General features: G+C 42.7%; 1 protein-coding gene across 3 annotated transcripts in view; it reads right to left on the minus strand.

Moving 5' to 3' along the window:
- The window catches only part of LOC106603483 (drebrin), a 110,862-nt gene extending 91,174 nt beyond the window's left edge, over window positions 1-19,688 (minus strand). For all 3 annotated transcript variants that reach the window (XM_014197241.2, XM_014197242.2, XM_014197240.2), the window contains exon 1: window positions 19,449-19,688. In XM_014197241.2, coding sequence (XP_014052716.1) covers window positions 19,449-19,531 — 83 coding nt within the window. In that variant the 5' untranslated portion in view covers window positions 19,532-19,688. The remainder of the gene's footprint in view (window positions 1-19,448) is intronic.
- Between the last annotated feature and the right edge of the window lie 2,229 nt (window positions 19,689-21,917).

Raw genomic sequence — 21,917 nt, forward strand, 5'->3', positions numbered from 1 at the left:
TGCCTGTCCTTTTTTCCCCGTTAACGTTACGGCCGCAGAAATGTTTGTAATCACCTGTCAAACACAACCTGGTAATGGCTGAAATTGGCTCAATGGAATACATTGTCTGTAAAAATCAAAAATCAACAGTCAGATTATATTATGTCTGATCTCACAAACAATGTAAAGTACGTATAAATAGGTGTAACCTAGAGCCAAGCGTGTTCATTTTTTTTCCCCGAGGGTATCCTGTTATTAACACACTTGAATGAGGCAGTCTAGACAGCATAGTTGAGTGCAGGTAGGCCTAGACAGACAAAGCAAGTGTTTTGGTGGTTGCAGCCATGTCCCACCCCTTTATGTTAATGTGTTCATATATGCAAATACACCCAGTGTATTTATGCAAATGAGGCACATCTATTTTTCTTTAAATTACCTGATACCATTACAAAATGTATATATGAGTGCATTCTAAGATTTTTTTTAAAAGGGTGAAATTTGACAATAAATTGAATACCTGAATTCCTACCATAATCCCTGAAATGTATTAGAATTGTTTTTAAAACCTTTTAACAATTGATAACTGTTGCTAGTGCTATGGTTTCATCTGTGTTGTCAATTCTGCTAATATCCCGGAACGCCTCAACGAACTCTCACAATCACAACAACAGATAGCAGAATCAGATGGAGAGACTCTTTTGGGAAATAAACAGCCCTATTATAAATGCTCTCCTCTATCTTTCTCTCTCTCCCAGAATCTGGGCAAAGGGCCCAAAGTGCTGGTAGCAGTAGGGTTACAAATGCAGCACGCACAGGCAGAGGAGAGCGCAGAGCACAGTGAGCAGATCTCAATACCCCGGTCACTACAACATGTGATGGATAGAACTGTTTTGGGAAAAACAACACTATGAACATTTCAACCTCGGTGGGTCAGACGGAGCATTTACATTTACAGTGCAGCTCAATAGGAATGCCCTGAGAGCACCCCAGAGCATGGTCTTCATGATAAACGACCTGAATATGATTTAAATAAATCCCCTCGGCAACAACAACTCCCCCCTGCTCTCACATTGGTTGATTTAATGACCCCTTGGTAGAGGTGGGGGACTGCAAGAGGGGCCAATGGCGTGGGGGGGGGAAGCATTCCAATCAAATAAACATAATTCCAGCACTGAGGTGGTTGAGAGCGGGTAAATTGTGCCCATGTAAGGCCATTTGTTTTGTTTGTTTTTTGGCTTTCTGATAATGTATCAATATATTTTTTGCTTTGTTGCAGTTTTATACTTTTGCCTTAGGGCAACGCTGTGCCAAAAGGGTACTAAAACACCAAGTAAAATCTGATATATTTAAAACATTTATTATGTGAAATATAGTAAAAACAAGCACTCTTTTCATAAGAAAATACAATATGGGCATAAACTTGTATTTCACTGCCTCTCAAACCTGATTCTGGTATCCATTCTTCCTTGCGGTCACTGTCCTCAAGCACACTGTCGTCACTATCAGAAGGGAAAAGGGGTTTTCTGTTGCCTGAGGGCAATGATGTGTAGTAAAGGGTTTAAAAGGGTAAATAAGGAGACTCAGAATACTAGCTTCTCTGTTCTTTCACTGGGTTTCTGCCAGCGGTCACTGACCAACGTATGAAGACAGGCGCATAATAAATCATTATTTTTAAGACACTTGAATTATGATACTCAGGTAGGTCATGTTACTTTTGTACAGAATGGTATTACAGAGTTTGTAATTCCATATGTGGAAACATTGTTACTGCAACATGTTAACACCACCTTTTCACATGTGAGGAGAATACAACTATTTCACCAACACATGTGAACTTGCAATTCCACATGTGAACATGAAAGTTTTAACATGTGAAACCTCCAATTTCACATGTGCCACTGCATTGCTCATGTGAGGTGAAAAAATATCTTTCCTCTCACCTGAAAAAGTGGTGTTAACATGTGAACTCTACATTTAAAACATGTGAAAATATGGTTTCACATGTGAAATGTAAGTTCAACAGTTATATTACACTTAAAAATACGATTTCTACATTTTGAGGATTCTTTTGTTGTTGTTGTAAGGGCTCCCTGTGCTTTTCTGCTTCGCAGTCCTTTTATCAAGTGCTCTGATGGTACAAAGGAATGGAATATATATCCATTTGAAAAACAAACCCTGCAAACAGTAAAGAAGAAAAAGAACAGCAGGTTCACATATAATGTAACCAAAGAAGGTTAATAATACATATGAATGGATGCATGCGGGTACCATTGGAAGGGTGAAAAGAATGCTACTAGTACTTACAATGTAGAACAAACTGACAAACTGCAGTTACTAATGATAATTAAATAATTCATAATTCCATAGTCATAAATACTGTATGTAACATAAAATGTATTTTAAAAGACCCCAACCCACGTCTTCATTGTGTCTTGGAACACTGTTCTCTCCACTCGTCATCACTGGTGTAGATATCACCACTAACATACCATGACTACGTTTCATCATCATGACCTACAAAATACTACATCCATTGAATTTGTGGCAAACCATATAAACGCAGAATAAATCATTCACTTCAAGCTAGTGAGCAGAACCGTCGTGACTTAAATGAATAATTCAGCTTTGATTGTGTTCTTTAAATTGCTTGGAGATGGGATTGCTTTTTTCTAGTGCAGCTCCACGTGATTGGGAGTCCCGTAGGGCGGCGCACAATTGGCCCGGGTTTGGCCGTCATGGTAAATAAGAATTTGTTCTTAACTGACTTGTCTAGTTAAATAAAGGTTAAATTAAAAAAATGGCTCTGGAGCAGCATGTGTAGGCCTACAGTACATGCTGTGTCTGTGTGGAGTCTGGAGTCGCTAGGAGAACGGGCCTGCCTGTTTGGTTAGTGCTTCACGGGGTCCATGGGAAGTCCCTAGCCCTTACCAACCATTTCAAAATGTCAATGTCAATTGGGTAGGGACGTCCCAATGATCCCAGATAACATGGACCCTGCATGCTCTGGTCCGAGAAGACGGGGGAGGAGCAGACGGGCCGAGAATGGAGGAGAAAAACACAATCAACAGCCAGTACTGGAAATCAACAGCCAGTACTGTACAAATAACTCATCCAAAGTGCTTTGACTTCTCAAAGCTAACACAATATGATACCCCATCACCTTATTAATTCAGCCACTTAACGTTACTTAGATAACTAGCAAGTTAAACGTATGGCTCGGGTTAACTCAGAATTATGCGCTTTTCACACAGGAAAAAAATATTAAAACGCATAAGAAATAGATCTAAAACGCTTCTTCTGTCATTTCTGCACGGCATCACACAATTGTTGTGCTTCAGTTGCACTTCTCCACTCAGATGAGAATTCACATCAGCATACAACGCTCCAACTGATGTGTAGCTAGTTTGCCCCCGACACTTTTCTCGGTGTAGCCAGCCTTCTTTTCTCAGATAAAATGTAAAATTAACTTTATTAGGAAATGTAGCTGGCAAAAAAAATTCTATGATAAACATTCGACATATGATGGCCATGCATCGTTTTTGCAAAAAAAGACATTGCTTTTTCATTGTGAACTCATTTAAATGTGTGGCAGCCAGCCAAATAGCAAAGCTATTTTCTGCCGAATGTGTTGCACTAATGTATTTTATGTGAAGGAAAACATTAGTTGCACGTCCCTGATCACTCTTTTGAACCAAAAAAAACACTTGACTTTCAATATAAAACACAACCCCTGTCAATAGGCTACACTGCTAGACTCACGTGCTCCGCCATCTCCTGTTGTGCTATTCACAAACAAACACGTGGCTGGCTCAACTGTTCTGGGGAAACCACAGTTAAGTTTCAAAATGTAAAATAATGTGGTGTGAAATGAAGAACGCAATCTGCTTCATCGCCTAACGTATTGCACAAGTTGACTGCAGGTATTTACTTAAAGTAGCTACACATTTATTGAAAAACTTCAAATAAATAGTCTCAATGGTATTGACGGTATTAAAAAACCATCCAATGGCTATTTCCAAATGCCCTGGTATACAGTATACAGTGAGGGAAAAAAGTATTTGATCCCCTGCTGATTTTGTACGTTTGCCCACTGACAAAGAAATGATCAGTCTATAATTTTAATGGTAGGTTTATTTGAACAGTGAAAGACAGAATAACAACAAAAAAATCCAGAAAAACACATGTCGAAAATGTTATAAATTGATTTGCATTTTAATGAGGGAAATAAGTATTTGACCCTCTCTCAATCAGAAAGATTTCTGGCTTCCAGGTGTCTTTTATACAGGTAACGAGCTGAGATTAGGAGCACACTCTTAAAGGGAGTGCTCCTCATCTCACCTTGTTACCTGTATAAAAGACACCTGGCCACAGAAGCAATCAATCAATCAGATTCCAAACTCTCCACCATGGCCAAGACCAAAGAGCTCTCCAAGGATGTCAGGGACAAGATTGTAGACCTACACAAGGCTGGAATGGGCTACAAGACCATCATCAAGCAGCTTGGTGAGAAGGTGACAACAGTTGGTGCGATTATTCGCAAATAGAAGAAACACAAAATAACTGTCAATCTCCCTCGGCCTGGGGCTCCATGCAAGATCTCACCTCGTGGAGTTGCAATGATCATGAGAACGGTGAGGAATCAGCCCAGAACTACACGGGAGGATCTTGTCAATGATCTCAAGGCGGCTGGGACCATAGTCACCAAGAAAACAATTGGTAACACACTACACCGTGAAGGACTGAAATCCTGCAGCGCCCGCAAGGTCCCCCTACTCAAGAAAGCACATATACATGCCCGTCTGAAGTTTGCCAATGAACATCTGAACGATTGAGAGGACAACTGGGTGAAAGTGTTGTGGTCAGATGAGACCAAAATGGAGCTCTTTGGCATCAACTCAACTCGCCGTGTTTGGAGGAGGAGGAATGCTGCCTATGACCCCAAGAACACCATCCCAACCATCAAACATGGAGGTGGAAACATTATGCTTTGGGAGTGTTTTTCTGCTAAGGGGACAGGACAACTTCACCGCATCAAAGGGACGATGGACGGGGCCATGTACCGTCAAATCTTGGGTGAGAACCTCCTTCCCTCAGCCAGGGCATTGAAAATGGGTCGTGGATGGGTATTCCAGCATGACAATGACCCAAAACACACGGCCAAGGCAACAAAGGAGTGGCTCAAGAAGAAGCACATTAAGGTCCTGGAGTGGCCTAGCCAGTCTCCAGACCTTAATCCCATAGAAAATCTGTGGAGGGAGCTGAAGGTTCGAGTTGCCAAACGTCAGCCTCGAAACCTTAATGACTTGCAGAAGATCTGCAAAGAGGAGTGGGACAAAATCCTTCCTGAGATGTGTGCAAACCTGGTGGCCAATTACAAGAAATGTCTGACCTCTGTGATTGCCAACAAGGGTTTTGCCTCCAAGTACTAAGTCATGTTTTGCAGAGGGGTTAAATACTTATTTCCCTCATTAAAATACAAATCAATTTATAACATTTTTGGCATGTGTTTTTCTGGATTTATTTGTTGTTATTCTGTCTCTCACTGTTCAAATAAACCTACCATTAAAATTATAGACTGATCATTTCTTTGTAAGTGGGCAAACGTACAAAATCAGCAGGGGATCAAATACTTTTTTCCCTCACTGTATATGGTATACCGCCCAAGCCTAGAGCACAGACAAAGACCCTGAAACTAAACTGAACACAGGAAATAGTTGTTACAGTAAAGAGTAGAAAGGGCCAAGCCACTGAATAGCCTTGACTGGATAGCCTTCATATCCCTGCTAAGTTGTCTTCCGTTCTTCCTTTCTGAAGGAAAGATATGCAGGAGGGAAGGAGTAGTGCCAGGAGAAACAGGGCTGGAGACAAAGAGCATAGTAACACAGAGGCTACCAGAGCCACCACCTGGGGTAAGCTTTTAGCTGCCGGACCTATTTTAGAAGGAGTGTTTCCTCATAGGAAGTCCCATTGGGATAGAGAGCGAGCAGTGGGATCCACCTGAAACAGCGTAAGAGAGGACACAGAAACGCACACAGATCAAACAGCATTACACACACACACACTTCAAACCGCCGCCAACCAAAGTACACCAAGGCCAGTCTTCTGCTTTGGCTTCACCACCTTGTAGTATTTTTCTCAAAGGCCTAAATAAAGCCGTTTTGTTCATATTTCATCAGATGCTATTTTTCATAAGCTCAACTCAGCAGAGGCCTGGGGCGAGGCCTGCTGTACTTTGTCAGGCAGGGGAAGCAGCTCTCTGATAAGACCACACTGCTGTCTGTTTTTGTTATCCCCAAAACTACTGGCACAGCCAGACTTATCTAGGGGGTGAGATGTTTAAAGTTGGAGATATGCTGTTTACTGTTGGGGGATTAGCGGGCCGATTACTTCCACACAGCTGATTATCAAGTCCAACTGAAGCCCAGTCCGGAGGGTAGGGGTGGGGGGTAGGAACTAAAGCTGGAAGGGGACATCAGTAGTGGTTGTAAGGGGCTGGGGGGGAAGATGAACTCACAAGGGGTTGAAGCGGAGTAGGGTCATTGGGGGTGGGTTGGGTGGAGGGTCATGGGTGAAGGGGGATGAAGACACTGAAGAAGGGTTGGGATGAAGTGTAGGAACTGAATCAGAGTGAGGGACTGTGTTAGCTAGCGAACCTCTCCCTCCTGCACCCATAATCCTCAATGGCCTGTTAGCAGTGGCATCATCTGTAGGCACTCAGGCCTGACCTGGACAGAATGCCTATTCCGTCCCAAGAGAGCTAGCATGCTGCATTGGTGTTGGATAGAGATGCTAGCTTGTCGATGCACTATTTATGCTAAACGCCTGTTAGAATCAGAAATAGCCACGGCTGCCTGAAGCGAGAGAGCGGGCACTGCCAGATGTGCTTTAATGGGCAACTGAGCCGACTGCTGCTACTGTAGCTGCTGCTGTGTTCAGCACACAAGATGCTTGAGCGGAGGAATTCCATTTGGGACGGGTAATGCTATCTGGCGCTAACGGTTAGCCTAACATTTCCCACAGCAAGATGAAAGGTCCTCTTGATGCTGAAAGCAAATAGTGTTTATTTTAACACTTTAGAGGGGACCAGAATCCTTTCTATACTTTCCTTTGGGACAAAACTGTGCACTTATTATCAGATACTGACATACTAATACACCTTTCAAACCAAGACGTCTTTATGCCAACTTTAGCATCCCAACAACTTTTTTCAGACTTTTCTTTATATATGAAAGGTATTGCAGGAGACAAAGCCTCTACTTTTATTTCCGCCAACCGACCTAGTCATGATTGCGGTAAAGTTCTGCCTACAGCTTAGTATGAAATGTAGCCGTAATGCTGAGGAGGCATTGGCACGCACTACGCTCTTCGCTAGGCAGCACCCATTACTACTATCCTCCTGCCGGTTCTGAACTTTGCGAGGCATGTCACTTCACCCTAGGGCTGGGCGGTATACCGTATTTTACGATGCACGGATCGGTTTACTTTACCTTCTATAACGGTATTTGAATGTTTGTTTTGTTAACCTCCATTTTTATAGTTTACTTCGCTACTTGAGTCATCTCTTTCCGCTTGCTCTCTCATGCCACTTTCCACACAGACCTAGCGCCGCCCCTTGTCACTCAAGGAGCGCATTTGTTGTTCCTCTTCGACCAGGAGATACTTGCGTTGAGTCTCTCTCTGTATTTATTTTTTTTTTTTATTTATTTAGTCTCTCTCTGTATGGTCAATGCAGCACATGCAACAATGTTGATGACAAATATACTTAAAAAAATATATTTACCTTTATTTAACTAGGCAAGTAAGTTAAGAACAAATTCGTATTTACAATGACGGCCTACCCCGGCCAAACCCTAACCCGGACGACGCTGGGCCAATTGTGTGCCGCCCTATGGGACTCCCAACCACGGCCGGTTGTGATAGTCTGGAATCAAACCAGGGTCTGTAGTGACGCCTCCAGCACTGAGATGCAGTGCCTTAGACCGCTGCGCCACTCGTGAGACAATTCTGTTTTCACATTGCTTCCTAATATAAATCCACTAGCTTTCTATAATTACACTATTTGTTTGTGTTTCTTACATCTGCAAACAGCTAGTCTTAGCCGTTAATTCTATGTTAGCCGCTAAAGCTAATCGCTAGCTAGCTAATAAATGTACTGAGTCAGAGCAAACGTAACTAGAAATACAGCCTGACAATATCAGTTTTGGTGTAGACCTACATCTGCATGTTTTTGTGCAACAGTATATTCTAAATCAAAGGAATACGCAACGCAAAAATATGTTAGCTACATCACGTAGCTAAGATAACATTCAATGTAGCCAAAGATTATAGGGTCCCTTAGAAAACACTTGTCAACATTTTGGTTCCTACCCTGTCACAATGACTCCTCCCTGGCATTTTATTTTGTTGTCATGTCAAACACTGTATTCAAAGTGCCCACTTTTTTATATTCTAACTGTAGAATTAGAATAATCATTCTATTTCCATGATTCCAACAGTTCACCCAAGTGTTTTGCTCCTTGGGCAGTTTCAAAATATCACTTGTTTTATACATGGGCGTAGCCAGAAATGTTAGCATTTTTTAAATAATAATGTATTAATATATCATTTTTTTCTCTAAATTTCTCTCAATCTGCCTGGCAGGGCCTGGTTTCCCATGCCTACGCCTCTAGTTTTATATGACAGCGGTTCCACACGTTGCTGTGACGCAAGTTTTGTGGGAGAAATAGTATTTCAATTGACTGTGGTCAGGGTAGTCTAAGTGTGTCTTGTCTGTTAAATTAACAAAATAACTGTTGATTTCATGTGCATGGCGCAGCCATGTAGCATATAGGCTGCAAAAACCAGTAACATAATTCAAATCAATATCTGCCATTCTATTATTTTGAAAATACGTTTTCAAACAAATTAATAATGGATTTATTTGTGATGGTGTATATTCAATGGGTTTATTAAAATGCATGTCCACCCACATCGGCCCATGTCTACTCCCACTCCTAAATTTGCCGGCATCTACACAGGAAATATAAAAGGCTTAAACTGGCAAGAATGTGGTAAAAATGGGACTGTATGAATTGGGCTCTAAAAAACATTGCCAGATTTGTTTTAAAGGCAACATACCGTAAAGTCTGTCTGTAAAGGGCATAAGAAACCTGCTAAATGTTCAAAGGTCACTCATAAACCCATTCTGAAGGATTGTCAAGCCCTGTGACGTGTTCATAATCACAATAAGCAGCAGAAGACTGAGCTCCAGACAGAATAACAGTCCAGTTCCTACAACTGAGGCCATGCCAAAACACACAATACATTGACAGGATTATTGTTACTGTCTCACACACTCTGGTCTGTGTCTGACGCCGATCTGCTAACTGACAGTATACCCAAGTGCCAAATAATCTGCATTTTCATCACGGTGTTGTTCTGAAAGAAGGGAAGGAATTATTTGACTTATTATACAGGCATCCATTTCCACAGTGAGGATTCCTTTCTCTGTCCTCTCCTAGGGTCCAGAGGTAGCAGAGGGAATGTGATGTGGAGGAGCGAGGAGAGGAATATTTGCTATGACTATGAATCTTCGCTAGAGACTCCCTGAAGAGGATCTGTTTCAATGCAACATACTGGGCTGTAGAAGTCATTAAATCAACACACAGGGACAAACACTGACAGATTGTATGTACAAACGAACTTCATGGCCACCATCTGTAAAATACTAGTCAGTAAATTAGACTCAAGGTCAGAATGGAAAGTGGAGAATGAAGAAGAGAACAGTATCAGGATTCTTTTTGCATTGAATTCCAATTCAAATCAAGTCAATGTTTAGTTGGTAAGGCATTGTGCCTCTACCACATAGGACCTCTCCAAATAGCACATCACTCAGTGGTATTAAAGCCAATGGAGTCCGAACTCAGTTTGAGGAGGTTGTCATGCTTGTGATTTGGTCAATACCAGTAGTCAGAGGCTAAGTGAAAGGAGCTGATGGGATGAGTCCTGTCTGTCTGTCTGGCCTAGAGCCCCCCCCCCCACACACACACACACACACACAAGGCCCAGACTTCCCAGTCTCTCTATCAGACTTCCATTCAACCAGCGACCTTGGAACTGTGAATAGGGAGCCAAACGCCATGGTGTCCTTCACAATATGCCTCTGTCTCCCCGCACACAGGGTGACAACAGACACACTGTCAGCCACGACCAGTCCGTGAAACCACTTCATATAATAAACATTTTCCCAGAATACATCACCGTCCCTGTACTGTACAATACCCCTGTGACGGCACAGCAGATGTCTTCTTCAACCTGCTCAAGCCATTTATATAAATTAAAGTCATGTCTCCGGGTTTATGAGCAAACATTTCAAGGCCAAGAGATGTGACATTTATAAGCATGGTCTCACCAGTTGTACTACAGTAAAGCTTTGATAGAAGGTAAGAAAAAAGGGTTGGCCGACTTGGTGTCACGACCGGTTTGGAGAGCGATCAAGAGCCGAGTGAATCCAGGAGTGAGGAGGTCTGAGTGAATGAATACTAGTAATTTAATGGGTTTGGATTTTACACCAAAAAATCGCTTCAAAACTGTGTTTTTTAAGTGACTTGCCTATCGGTCACATGACTTTCCAGATTCTTACTGCCCTCGCTGGTTTCCAGGTCATTTCTTGGCAGCAGTGAGCAAACAGTAGAGTTTCCAGTCTCGGCTGGTGTTTCTCTGCCTTCCTTTGTGATTCGAGTGACTGACTGACTGATTGAAGGAGCTGAGCAAACCAAAACCGTCTTTTCAAGGTCTACTTTCTAGCTTTGGGCTCCGTAAACAAAGGATAACTTCTTTCTCAGAGGGAAGTTTCAGCTCTGCCAAGGGCCAATGAAAACTTTTCTGTTCTCCATTTGCAGAGCATGCTAGATGGATGTTTTTATACTGTTTTGTCTTTGTGATCTTGGAGCAGTCAAAACGCAAGACCATGAAAAGTCAGTGAAGGAAACTCATCCATGACTTCAGGCAGACAGTGTCCAATCCATCATTTTATTTGTGATCATCACCTTAAAATAAGTTATCTTGCATGGAAAACGACAGAGTAGACAGCCTTAGGTCTAGTTGTGCGACTTATTGTTAGACAGCTGTTCTGCGGATTGACTGCATGGCTTATCTTTTCTACCCAATTGAATCTTCATCCCCATGGCATGAAAGTGCAAGTGGAGTGCAAATGATTTCCCAAACCAAATTTTGACATTTTGTCTTAACTGGAGGGTTAAATAGCATTTATTGTAATACAGTGCTCTCATAGTCAACTCGAAACCCCAGAACACTTGGACCAGAACAAAATTCTTGCATAATAACGTTCTTGAATTTAAAATTAGCAGTTTGTGGATTTTCTTGCTAATTACATGAATGAGGCCAATTCAACCACACTATGCGAGCTCTTCCTGCCTTTTCCCAGACCACTATTGCCCAATATACAGTGTGTGTGGCCTAAATTGGTTCCCATTCTCTCAATGGCACAAGAGTGTAAAAGAACCCTATACAGTTGTAGCTATACCTCTCTTTCTCTATTTGTGTGTTTGCATGCATGTGTGTGTGTGTGTTGTCCCCAGGGATGTCACCAGCACCATGTGTGGTTGACATGGAGGGGGGATGGGCATTTATTTATTTATTTTATTTAACCTTTATTTAACTAGACAAGTTAATTAAGAACAAATTCTTATTTACAATGACGTCCTACCCCGGCAAAACCCGGATGACGCTGGGCCAATTGTGCACCGCCCTATGGGACTCCCAATCACGGCCGGTTGTGATATAGCCTGGAATCGAACCAGGGTCTGTAGTGACGCCTCTAGCACTGAGATGCAGTACCTTAGACCACTGCGCCACTTGAGTAGGAGTGGGAGGAGGAGGCAAGAGATTGAGGGAGGGGGAGGGAAAGGAGAGAATAGGTCAGGCTACTTACACACAAAATGCAGTGTCAATAACAATCGAGGCACAGAAACACAAAGATTGACACCTTAACTCATGTTGTACTTTTGAAGTGCACAATAATCCTGATTTATGTAGCCACATAACTGAAAATACGGGGTGAAATGAAAAACTACCTACAACAAATTTGAGATTTATTGCACATTTTGTTGTTGTATGGATGGAGCATGGTGGGATAGCTTTTAGTGGGCTAGCAGCCAGAGGTGGCCATGCAACCAGGTGACTGACACACTGATGACTTCCAGGAGAATCCTCTCTCCTGAGACAGACAGGAAGTCAGGGGCCAAACCTGCTGCTGATTGGACAGAGAGGAGTCTGGCTGTCTGTCTGAGAACTACAACATACCGGTGATGACAGACGGAGAGCAAAAAAATCTGACTGAGCAAATTAGAACATTGTTTAAAAAAAAATTGACAACTGATTGCAAAAGACAGAAAAAAAGTTTCTATTTTTGTCTTCAGAAACTAAGATATTACACTTTTTAACAAAGCCTTTCTGCTGAAGCAACCAACCAGGACCTCTCTAATCCAAGTAAAAGGATTGCCTTTGACCTGTCCTGTCTGTCTGTAGTTGATAAGCCAATCAATGCAGCCTGATGGGTAAAGGAATACATCATCAGGACCAATAGGAAACATGTCAGGTAATGACTTTCTGAGAGGGCTAGGGGTCAAAGGGTCAAACCCATAGCTCCCGGTGAATCAGCAACAGCCACCACTCTACATGGAACATTCCAGATGTCTGTGTGTGTTTGATATTGGATAACCCTTGTTACATTCTGGCTCGTTGTGCGTCACATCTTCATGGTGGAGTTCAAAAAGCCTCAATTTTCTCTTGCAGGCACTAAAGGAGAGCCTCTCAAGAGTCCTCTAGGCTCTAGCCATAACTGTCACTGAGGCTCTGGCTGGCCCTCGTTGAATCGAAGGACACTATAATATAATTCATCATCCACCTGCATTCTTTCTGCAATAGTTATTACTGGCTTTGCCTATTCTGAACCGTTTTGAAAAATGTCTCGTCATGCCATGATCAGACAGGTAGTGTCTTCTCCCCCTGTATGAGGCATTTGCCGCCAGCGTTTGATTGTTATAGCTCCCACAACGCATAACTAGCTTTGTATTCAGGTTTCAGAGACATGGTTGGAAAGATTAAAAGGCATGATGGGAGGAGTAAGAACATATACTGAACAAAAATATGAGCGCAACATGTAAAGTGTTGGTCCCATGTTTCATGAGCTGAAATAAAAGATCATAGATTTTTTTTCATAACCACAAAAAGCTTATTTTTCTCAAATTGTGTGCACAAATTTGTTTGCCTTCCTGTTAGTGAGCATTTTTTCCTTTGCCAGGTGTGGCATATCAAGTAACTGATTAAACAGCATGATCATTACACAGGTGCACCTTGCGCTGAAGACAATAAAAGGCCACTCTAAAATGTGCAGTTTTGTCACACAACTCAATGCCACAGATGTCTCAAGTTTTGAGGGAGTGTGCAATTGGCATGCTGACTGCAGGAATATCCACCAAAGCTGTTGCCAGAGAATTAAATGTTGAATTTCTCCACCATAAGCCAGCTCCAACATTGTTTTAGAGAATGCAGCAGTACGTCCAACCAGCTTCACAACCGCAGACCACCTGTAACCACGTCAGCACAAGACCTCCACATCCGGCTTCTTCACCTGCGGGATCGTCTGAGACCAGCCACCTGGACAACTGATGAAAGTGTGGGTTTGCACAACAAAATACTTTCTGCACATACAGTACTGTCAGAAACCATCTCAGGGAAGCTCATCTGCGTGCTCGTCATCCTCACCAGGGTCTTGACCTGACTGCAGTTCGGCGTCGTAACCGACTTCAGTGGACAAATGCTCACCTTCGATGGCCACTGGCATGCTGGAGAAGTGTGCTCTTCATGGATGAATCCCGGTTTCAACTGTACTGGGCAGATGGCAGACAGAGTGTATGGCGTCGTATGGGCCAGCGGATCGCTGATGTCAATTTTGTGAACAGATGGTGGCGGTGAGGTTATGGTATGGGCAGGAATAATCTACGGACAACGAACACAATTGTATTTTATCAATGGCAATTTGAATGCACAGAGACACCGTGACGATGACCTGAGGCCCATTGTCGTGCCAATCATCCGCCTCCATCACCTCGTGTGTGTGTGTGTGAGTGCGCACACATGCGGGCGTGTGTGTGTACATATTTTCCTACCTTATCAGGACCGCAATGTCCTGACAAGTCACCAGAATGTCCCGACAAGGTAGGAAAACAAGAACATTTTAGAAAAGTCTGGACATTTTTAATGTCCTGAATTTGTTCAGATGCTATTTTAGGCTTAAGGGTTAGGTTTAGGGTTAAGGTTAGGTTTAGAGTTAGGAGTTAGGGTTAGGTTCAGGGGTTACGGTTAGGCTTAAAGTTAGGTTTAGGGTTAGGGAAAATAGGATTATGAATGGGAATACATTTTTACTCCACAAAAAGTCCTGAAAAATGCATGACAAGGGACAGTGGTGCTCAGTGAAGAAGGAAGGTCAGTTATGTGAACAGAAAGCCCACAATGAATCCACCACTTACTGCTATTAGGGGAAAGACACCTGTGTGTCAGAGGCATTGAGGGCCCATGAAGAGGACTCATATTTTTGAGGGGGTATGATACTTTTGCGGTATGTGCGCGTATGTGTGTGTGTGTGTGTGTGTGTGTGTGTGTGTGTGTGTGTGTGTGTGTGTGTGTGTGTTTGGTCCCGTGTGGCTCAGTGGGTAGAGCATGGCACCACAGGGGACCAGTACGAAGAAGTAGGAAAATGTATGCTACATCTGGATAAGAGTGTCTGCTACATGATTAAAATGCAAATGAAAAAAAGTGCCAGGGCATGTGTGTAAGTGTGTGCATGCGCACTTGTGTGTCAGGGGGCAAGGCAGCCATGATGTTATAGATGATGAGGTATTATATGGACAGGGAAAGAGGGGGGAAGATTGAGGTTGTTTAGGGTCAGAGATGGTTGAAAGCCCTGTCTTTGTTCAGCTCAGTTCAAGTGCAAGTAATTGGGGCAAGCCTGAGGCCCTTTGCATTATCAAGCTATTCTTTGCTATAATCTGATAAATAAGCAAATAAATGGGCCCTTGCAACATTTAAACACAGCCTAAGGAAATATTAACCTTTGTCAATGATATGGGTGCAACCCACTTGAACAAAAAGCAGAGAGTGATATTCAACTACAGGTACGAATTTCTCTAGTAGTGTGGTTACTGGCTAACAGGCAGGTTGAGGGTGGATGCCTCCTCTCAAAAGACTAGGTTAGCCTTCTATCATTTAACAATATAATGTTTACAACACTATTATAATAAAACAGCATGGTAACAGGTCTCATCATCACACATACAAGCTGTATCTTCATAAAATCTTAATTTAGAATATGTAATTTCTATGTACAGGAAAATCTCACTTTGCTTTGCTTCCATTTTGTGGACTTTTGTGAACCTGTTCCAAGCAGACACAGGCTGAAATGGGGGTTAGTGGGGCTCTACAGGGCATGGGCAATCCAACAGGCTGGTGGTAGACTACTGAAGCCCAGTCAAGACATGCAGATGCTGCCATTTAGGCATCATTAAAAGGCTACATCAGTATTGACAAATAAACAAAACAATGGTGACAGACTGATAAAATATATTGTTTAGTAGAAAGAGGAGGAAGGGAAGCGCTACTAAGGTACACAATAGTACATTTTGGTAGACAGAAGGTGCTCTTTGGTAAAAGGGGGGAATTGGTCATCAAAAAGAAAGGAGGACCAAGGCACTCTTTATATAATTCATTAAAATGCCTTTATTTGTATGGCATGTTCAATAGAAACAAAGTTTTAAAAATCCGACGCGTTTCGGCTGCATGGCCTTCGTCAGGGAGTACAAAGAAATAATACAATGTCCTCTTTTGAACAGCTTTTCCAATTAGCCCTAATTTGAAGAGGGAGTGGTTACAAAATTGATTGGACACACCTAGTAAGCAATACTATACACATTAAAAAGTGAAATAATGTAGCTATGTATCATAAAAATACAACTCCAAGCTAGAAGTATCAGAACACTTAGAAAGGTTGTTCTAACCTTAAATATGACTGGGAGAAGTGCCAAGAATAAGAAAGCAATATATTCCATAGTACACTAGAACACAGCAAAACATGAACAACAACAGTCTAAACATAGCTGAGGGCAATTGAGCAAAATGTCCACTAGATGACAGCAAATGGACCTATCACGACCCTACAGGAAGGGTGAGAAATCCATATCTTCATTTAAACAGGGTATTTAGTGGCCTGAAGTATGTAAATCCCAAAACTTTCCCTTTGGTTTAACTGTTTAAGACGGTCCCCTTTTCTAATAGAGGCCGGAATATGATCAATACCCATAGCTTGTGGGGAGGCAGGGTTGCCATGGTGTAAGGACTTGTAGTGCCATGCCATGGGGTAGTCTTCATTGCCTATCCCTATGGTGTACTTGTGTTCCGCTAAGCTGTCTTGAAGGCGTCTCTTTGTCCGTCCAATGTAGAACACCTTGCACTGTGGACATTCCAATCTATAGATGACATGAGTGGTTTTGCAGTTAATGAAATGCTTGACGTAAATCTCCATTTTGGAAGCTGTGTCAACAAAATACTTTTTCTGTGCAATATTTCTGCAATGGTTGCACTGGTTACATTTAAAAGAGCCCTTGGGTTTGTGGTCAAGGCAAGTTTTTTGAGAGTCACCCTGGAAGATAACACCCCAAAAGGCTAAAAGAGAATATTCCATATGGCCAATTCCAAAAAGTGTGCAGAATTTGCGATCAGGAAACAGACTACAGTGTCAAATCTGCTGAAATGGAGAATCGCTTCTTGAATCAGGGATACAGCGTTCAGGTCCTGAAAGATGCAGGTATAAGGGCTGGATTACTTGACAGAGAGAACTTGTTGCGAAGGGGAGAGCCTTGTGATACATCAGAGAGAGTGTATTTTGTTACAAAATACAGCACTGACGCAGAGAACATTAACATAATCATTAAAAATAATTGGGGAATCATCCAAAGTGATACGCTACTACGTCAAGTCTTTCCTGAGCCACCAGTCATAAGCTTTAAGAGATGTCCTACCCTAAAGGACAAATTAGTCCACAGTTATCTTCCGGGTGACTCTTAAAAAACTTGACTTGACCACAAACCCAAGGGCTCTTTTAAATGTAACCAGTGCAACCATTGCAGAAATATTGCACAGAAAAAGTATTTTGTTGACACAGCTTCCAAAATGGAGATTTACGTCAAGCATTTCATTAACTGCAAAACCACTCATGTCATCTATAGATTGGAATGTCCACAGTGCAAGGTGTTCTACATTGGACGGACAAAGAGCCACCTTCAAGACCGCTTAGCGGAACACAAGTACACCATAGGGATAGGCAATGAAGACTACCCCATGGCATGGCACTACAAGTCCTTACACCATGGCAACCCTGCCTCCCCTACAAGCTATGGGTATTGATCATATTCCGGCCTCTATTAGAAAAGGGGACCGTCTTAAACAGTTAAACCAAAGGGAAAGTTTTGGGATTTACATACTTCAGGCCACTAAATACCCTGGTTTAAATGAAGATATGGATTTCTCACCCTTCCTGTAGGGTCGTGATAGGTCCATTTGCTGTCATCTAGTGGACATTTTGCTCAATTGCCCTCAGCTATGTTTAGACTGTTGTTGTTCATGTTTTGCTGTGTTCTAGTGTACTATGGAATATATTGCTTTCTTATTCTTTACATTTCTCCCAGTCATATTTAAGGTTAGAACTATCTTTCTAAGTGTTCTGATACTTCTAGCGTGGAGTTGTATTTTTATGATACATAGCTACATTATTTCACTTTTTAATGTGTATAGTATTGCTTACTAGGTGTGTCCAATCAATTTTGTAACCACTCCCTCTTCAAATTAGGGCTAATTGGAAAAGCTGTTCAAAAGAGGACATTGTATTATTTCTTTGTACTCCCTGACGAAGGCCATGCAGCTGAAACCCGTCGGATTTTTAAAACTTTGTTTCTATTGAACATGCCATACAAATAAAGGCATTTTAATTAATTATATGAAGAGTGCCTTGGTCCTCCTTTCTTTTTGAAAATATATTGTTTCTTGGCTTATGGCATCTTTTATTATTAAAGAGACATTAAAAGAGTGCTGTTGTAGATGATTCAGTCAGATCAACTCTATAGGCCTAGAAGGCTATAGAGATAAACTCCAAAGGATAACACATGCTCTAAAAATATATTTTTTATATTGTCTTGAAAGATAGCAATTGGTTATCTTTAGTTGGAAAAATATGATAATTTAAGCTGTTTAGCATAGAGTCAAAGGCATATCCATCTTCAAAAGAGAGAAGTGATCATCAGTGGACTTCAATGGATGCAGCCTTTCAGAATGTCTCACTCTCTCTGTTAAGGCCAGCTGGTTTTGTAGGTGAAGAGATATTATTCCACTGACCATGTGTATCCATTTCCACACAAAGGGCAGAGAAACGCCTCCACATTGACACAAGGCCCGATGGAATGTGTAGATAACTCGAATGGGACCATCACATTTGCAACTTTTCCCCTCCCAACAGGCCAAAACAGCAGTTACATCGCGTATAATAAGAGGAAGAGAGAAGAGGGAGCAGAAGAGAACAGGGCCGGTCACATTGAGCGTTTTTAGATTGACACTACTCGCCTCGCCCATATCATCTCAGCCCTCGCTAGTCGGGATGCGAGAACGCTACATGTAAATGTTTTTATTCAAAATTAAGAAAACGAGCGGTATGCTATTGCAAAGGGGGAAACGTACGTAAATTATCTCAATATTCAAACCTTTTCAGGGCTCCCCACTTCGTACACTGGCTATGACAGACAGAAACACAGTGGTCGGTGGTCCAAAGTAAAAACTCGCTCTGAGCAAACAATGAATCACCCTTCTTCTTTCTCAATATTTGATCAATGCGCACATTGCCTGCTGCTTTTCTGGACTAGGAGCAGCCAGTGACCGGTGTGTCAGTTGGTCTGCTGTGAACAGCCGCACATTTCAGCACTTTTAACAAGTGGGATTTTATTGTATGACAAAAAAATCCCCCTGTGGGCTGAACGCCCTGCATCTGACAGCTTTGGAATGGAACCGTTACATTTTATGCATTTATGAGTAGATCATCCCGCATCATGGATCGTTACATAGTAGCCTATAGTATCAACTATGATTTCCCTGCGATGTTTGCCACAGTGCTTTTTGCACTTTCATTTGTAGGCTTACTTCGGCATTTCTCCCCATCCCGTTCCTCCTGCAAAAGACCAGGGGGATGCTGCGTAGCCTATCACAAAAAAACAGCCTGCAGACGGTACTGCATGGGGGATGTGCATATCCCGTCCTGTGCATCCATCCGCATCCCCAACAACCGTACCCCCCCTCAACGATTAAACCCTGCAATAAAAACATTTAATGCCGATGAGCCATGATAAATAAGGGAAGTTCAATTGACTTACCAGTCAGTGGACGAGGTCTCGTTGATAACATCCTGGTAGGCTGTTAGAAGGGCCAGTCTGTTCTTGCCGAGATTCACAGCCATGTTGCTGTCTCTGCAATCATCCAGACCGGTGTAATACTGTAATGGAAGTAAAGGAGAGTATAGAGAGAGAGAGAGAGAGGGAGAGAGACACTGCGGAGAGAAAGTGAGAGGGGGAGAGATTCTGAGTGGAGGAACAAAGACAATGCCGCGCTACAGCCCCACAAACTGCGTGGTCCTAGTGCGAAAAATTCACAGGCCTCTAAAAACCACTGCTGGGTCCTAGCGCCATATAGAGCGTCACCGTCAGCAGTCAGCACTAAATCCTGATCTGACCAGGCCCAGCACCGACATGGAATGACTCGTCAAACCAGCACCTGACAAAGACCAGGGAGATGAAAAATAATTTATTTCGAACAGTAGCTATAGCCTCTTACAGGAATGGGGGTCTAACTAACAGGCGACAGGGGGCTTCCAAGTCATATTTTTTGACACTACATTCTCATTAAAACAGCCCTTTATTTAACAGCTGTTGTTTTAGGCTTTTGTCTGGCTCTGGCTGGTTATCCAGAGATGGGTGTTTGATGTCTGGGCCTTGTTGTGGAAAAGAGATTCACCCCAAAGCCACCAGTTCTCAAGGCTGTAGCTAGCTGCAACTCTCAGAGTGATAATGTTTTACTAACAAATAACAGGAGCAATCAGCCCTGACAGCATCCAGCCCAGTCTGGAGTGTGTGTCTGGGATGAGAAACATGTCAGTGTGGGGTTGTGTCATCGTGCGCCTGGAGCTCTCTGAGTGAGCTACCCTAACCCTGAGGACTAGCGGGGGTGGGGGGTCTGTAGTCTGTACTGTATGCAGATTGGGCAGAGAGAGAACAGTTTTGTTGCATGATAATTGGGATAAAGATCCTAGAGCCCAGTCTGGGTCTACAGTGTATTTTTGAGTATAGAGTAAGATTAAGTTGCTAAGGTCAGTTTTGTTATTTTTTTCTCCTTATGGTTATAGCTACAGTTTGGGGAGGGTAAACTGATCCTGAATCTGTGCCTACAGCTGACCCAACTCCTACCCAAACAGTGTTGGACGGAGCCTCAGGGGCAGCCTCAGTGTTGTGCACCCAGGCTTCATTGTGCTCAACACCCACATACACTATATATACAAAAGTATGTGTACACCCCTTCAAATTAGTGGATTCGGTTATTTCAACCACACCCGTTGCTGACAGGTGTATAAAATCGAGCACACAGCCATTCAATCTCCATAGACACACATTGGCAGTAGAATGGCCTTACTAAAGAGCTCCTTGACTTTCAACGTGGCACCGTCATAGGATGCCGCCTTTCCAATAAGTCAGTTTGTAAAATTTCTGACCTGTTAGAGCTGCCCCGGTCAACTGTAAGTGCTGTTATTGTGATGTGGAAACGTCTAGGAGCAACAATGGCACAGTCGCGAAGTGGTAGGCCACACAAGCTCCAAACTGCCTCTGGAAGCAACGTCAGCACAAGAACTGTTCGTCAGGAGCTTAATGAAATGGGTTTCCATGGCTGAGCAGCCACACACAAGCCTAAGATCACCATGCGCAATGCCAATCGTCGGCTGGAGTGGTGTAAAGCTCGCCGCCATTGGCAGCACGCTTCACCATCTGGCAGGCTGACAGACGAATCTGGGTTTGGAGGATGCCAGGAGAGCACTACCTACCCGAATGCATAGTGCCAAGTGTAACGTTTGGTGGAGGAGGAATAATGGTCTGGGGCTGTTTTTCATGGTTTGGGCTAGGCCCCTTAGTTTCAATGAATGGAAATCTTAATGCTACAGCATACAATGACATTCTAGATGATTCTGTGCTTCCAACTTTGCGAGCCAGGCCTAATCGCCCAACATCAGCGCCCAACCTCACTAACGCTCTTGTGGCTGAATGAAAGCAAGTACCTGCAGCAATGTTCCAACATCTAGTGGAAAGCCTTCCCAGAAGAGTGGAGGCTGTTATAGCTGCGAAGGGGGGGACCAACTCCATATTAATACCCATGATTTTGGAATGAGATGTTCGACGAGCAGGTGTCCACATACCTTTGGTCATGTAGTGTACGTCTGCCAGCCCTACCATTGCCAGGGAACTGTCACTCAGAACACAATACGAGACAGGCCATGTTTCTAGCATCCATGAGAGAAAGTGCCATGGATAGTGGCACTTTACATTACAGCATAAACTAAATTGGTAATAACATGGTAATAGAATGTCTCTTGTGTACATTTACGGTTTCATAATGCTTTATTTTCAGGAGGGGGAAGAGCAGTAATCCTTCATCAGTCTAACTGACACAAATCACAGCATGTCACTAATGTAGAAATAGATATGAGTGTCAATCATTCCCCCCAACACACACACACACACACAATACACACCTCTACACTTACATATGCTCTTATCATCTTTATCCAACAATATTCCATC

The sequence above is a fragment of the Salmo salar genome, chromosome ssa04, assembly GCF_905237065.1.
Source record: "Salmo salar chromosome ssa04, Ssal_v3.1, whole genome shotgun sequence".
NCBI classification, from domain to species: domain Eukaryota; kingdom Metazoa; phylum Chordata; class Actinopteri; order Salmoniformes; family Salmonidae; genus Salmo; species Salmo salar.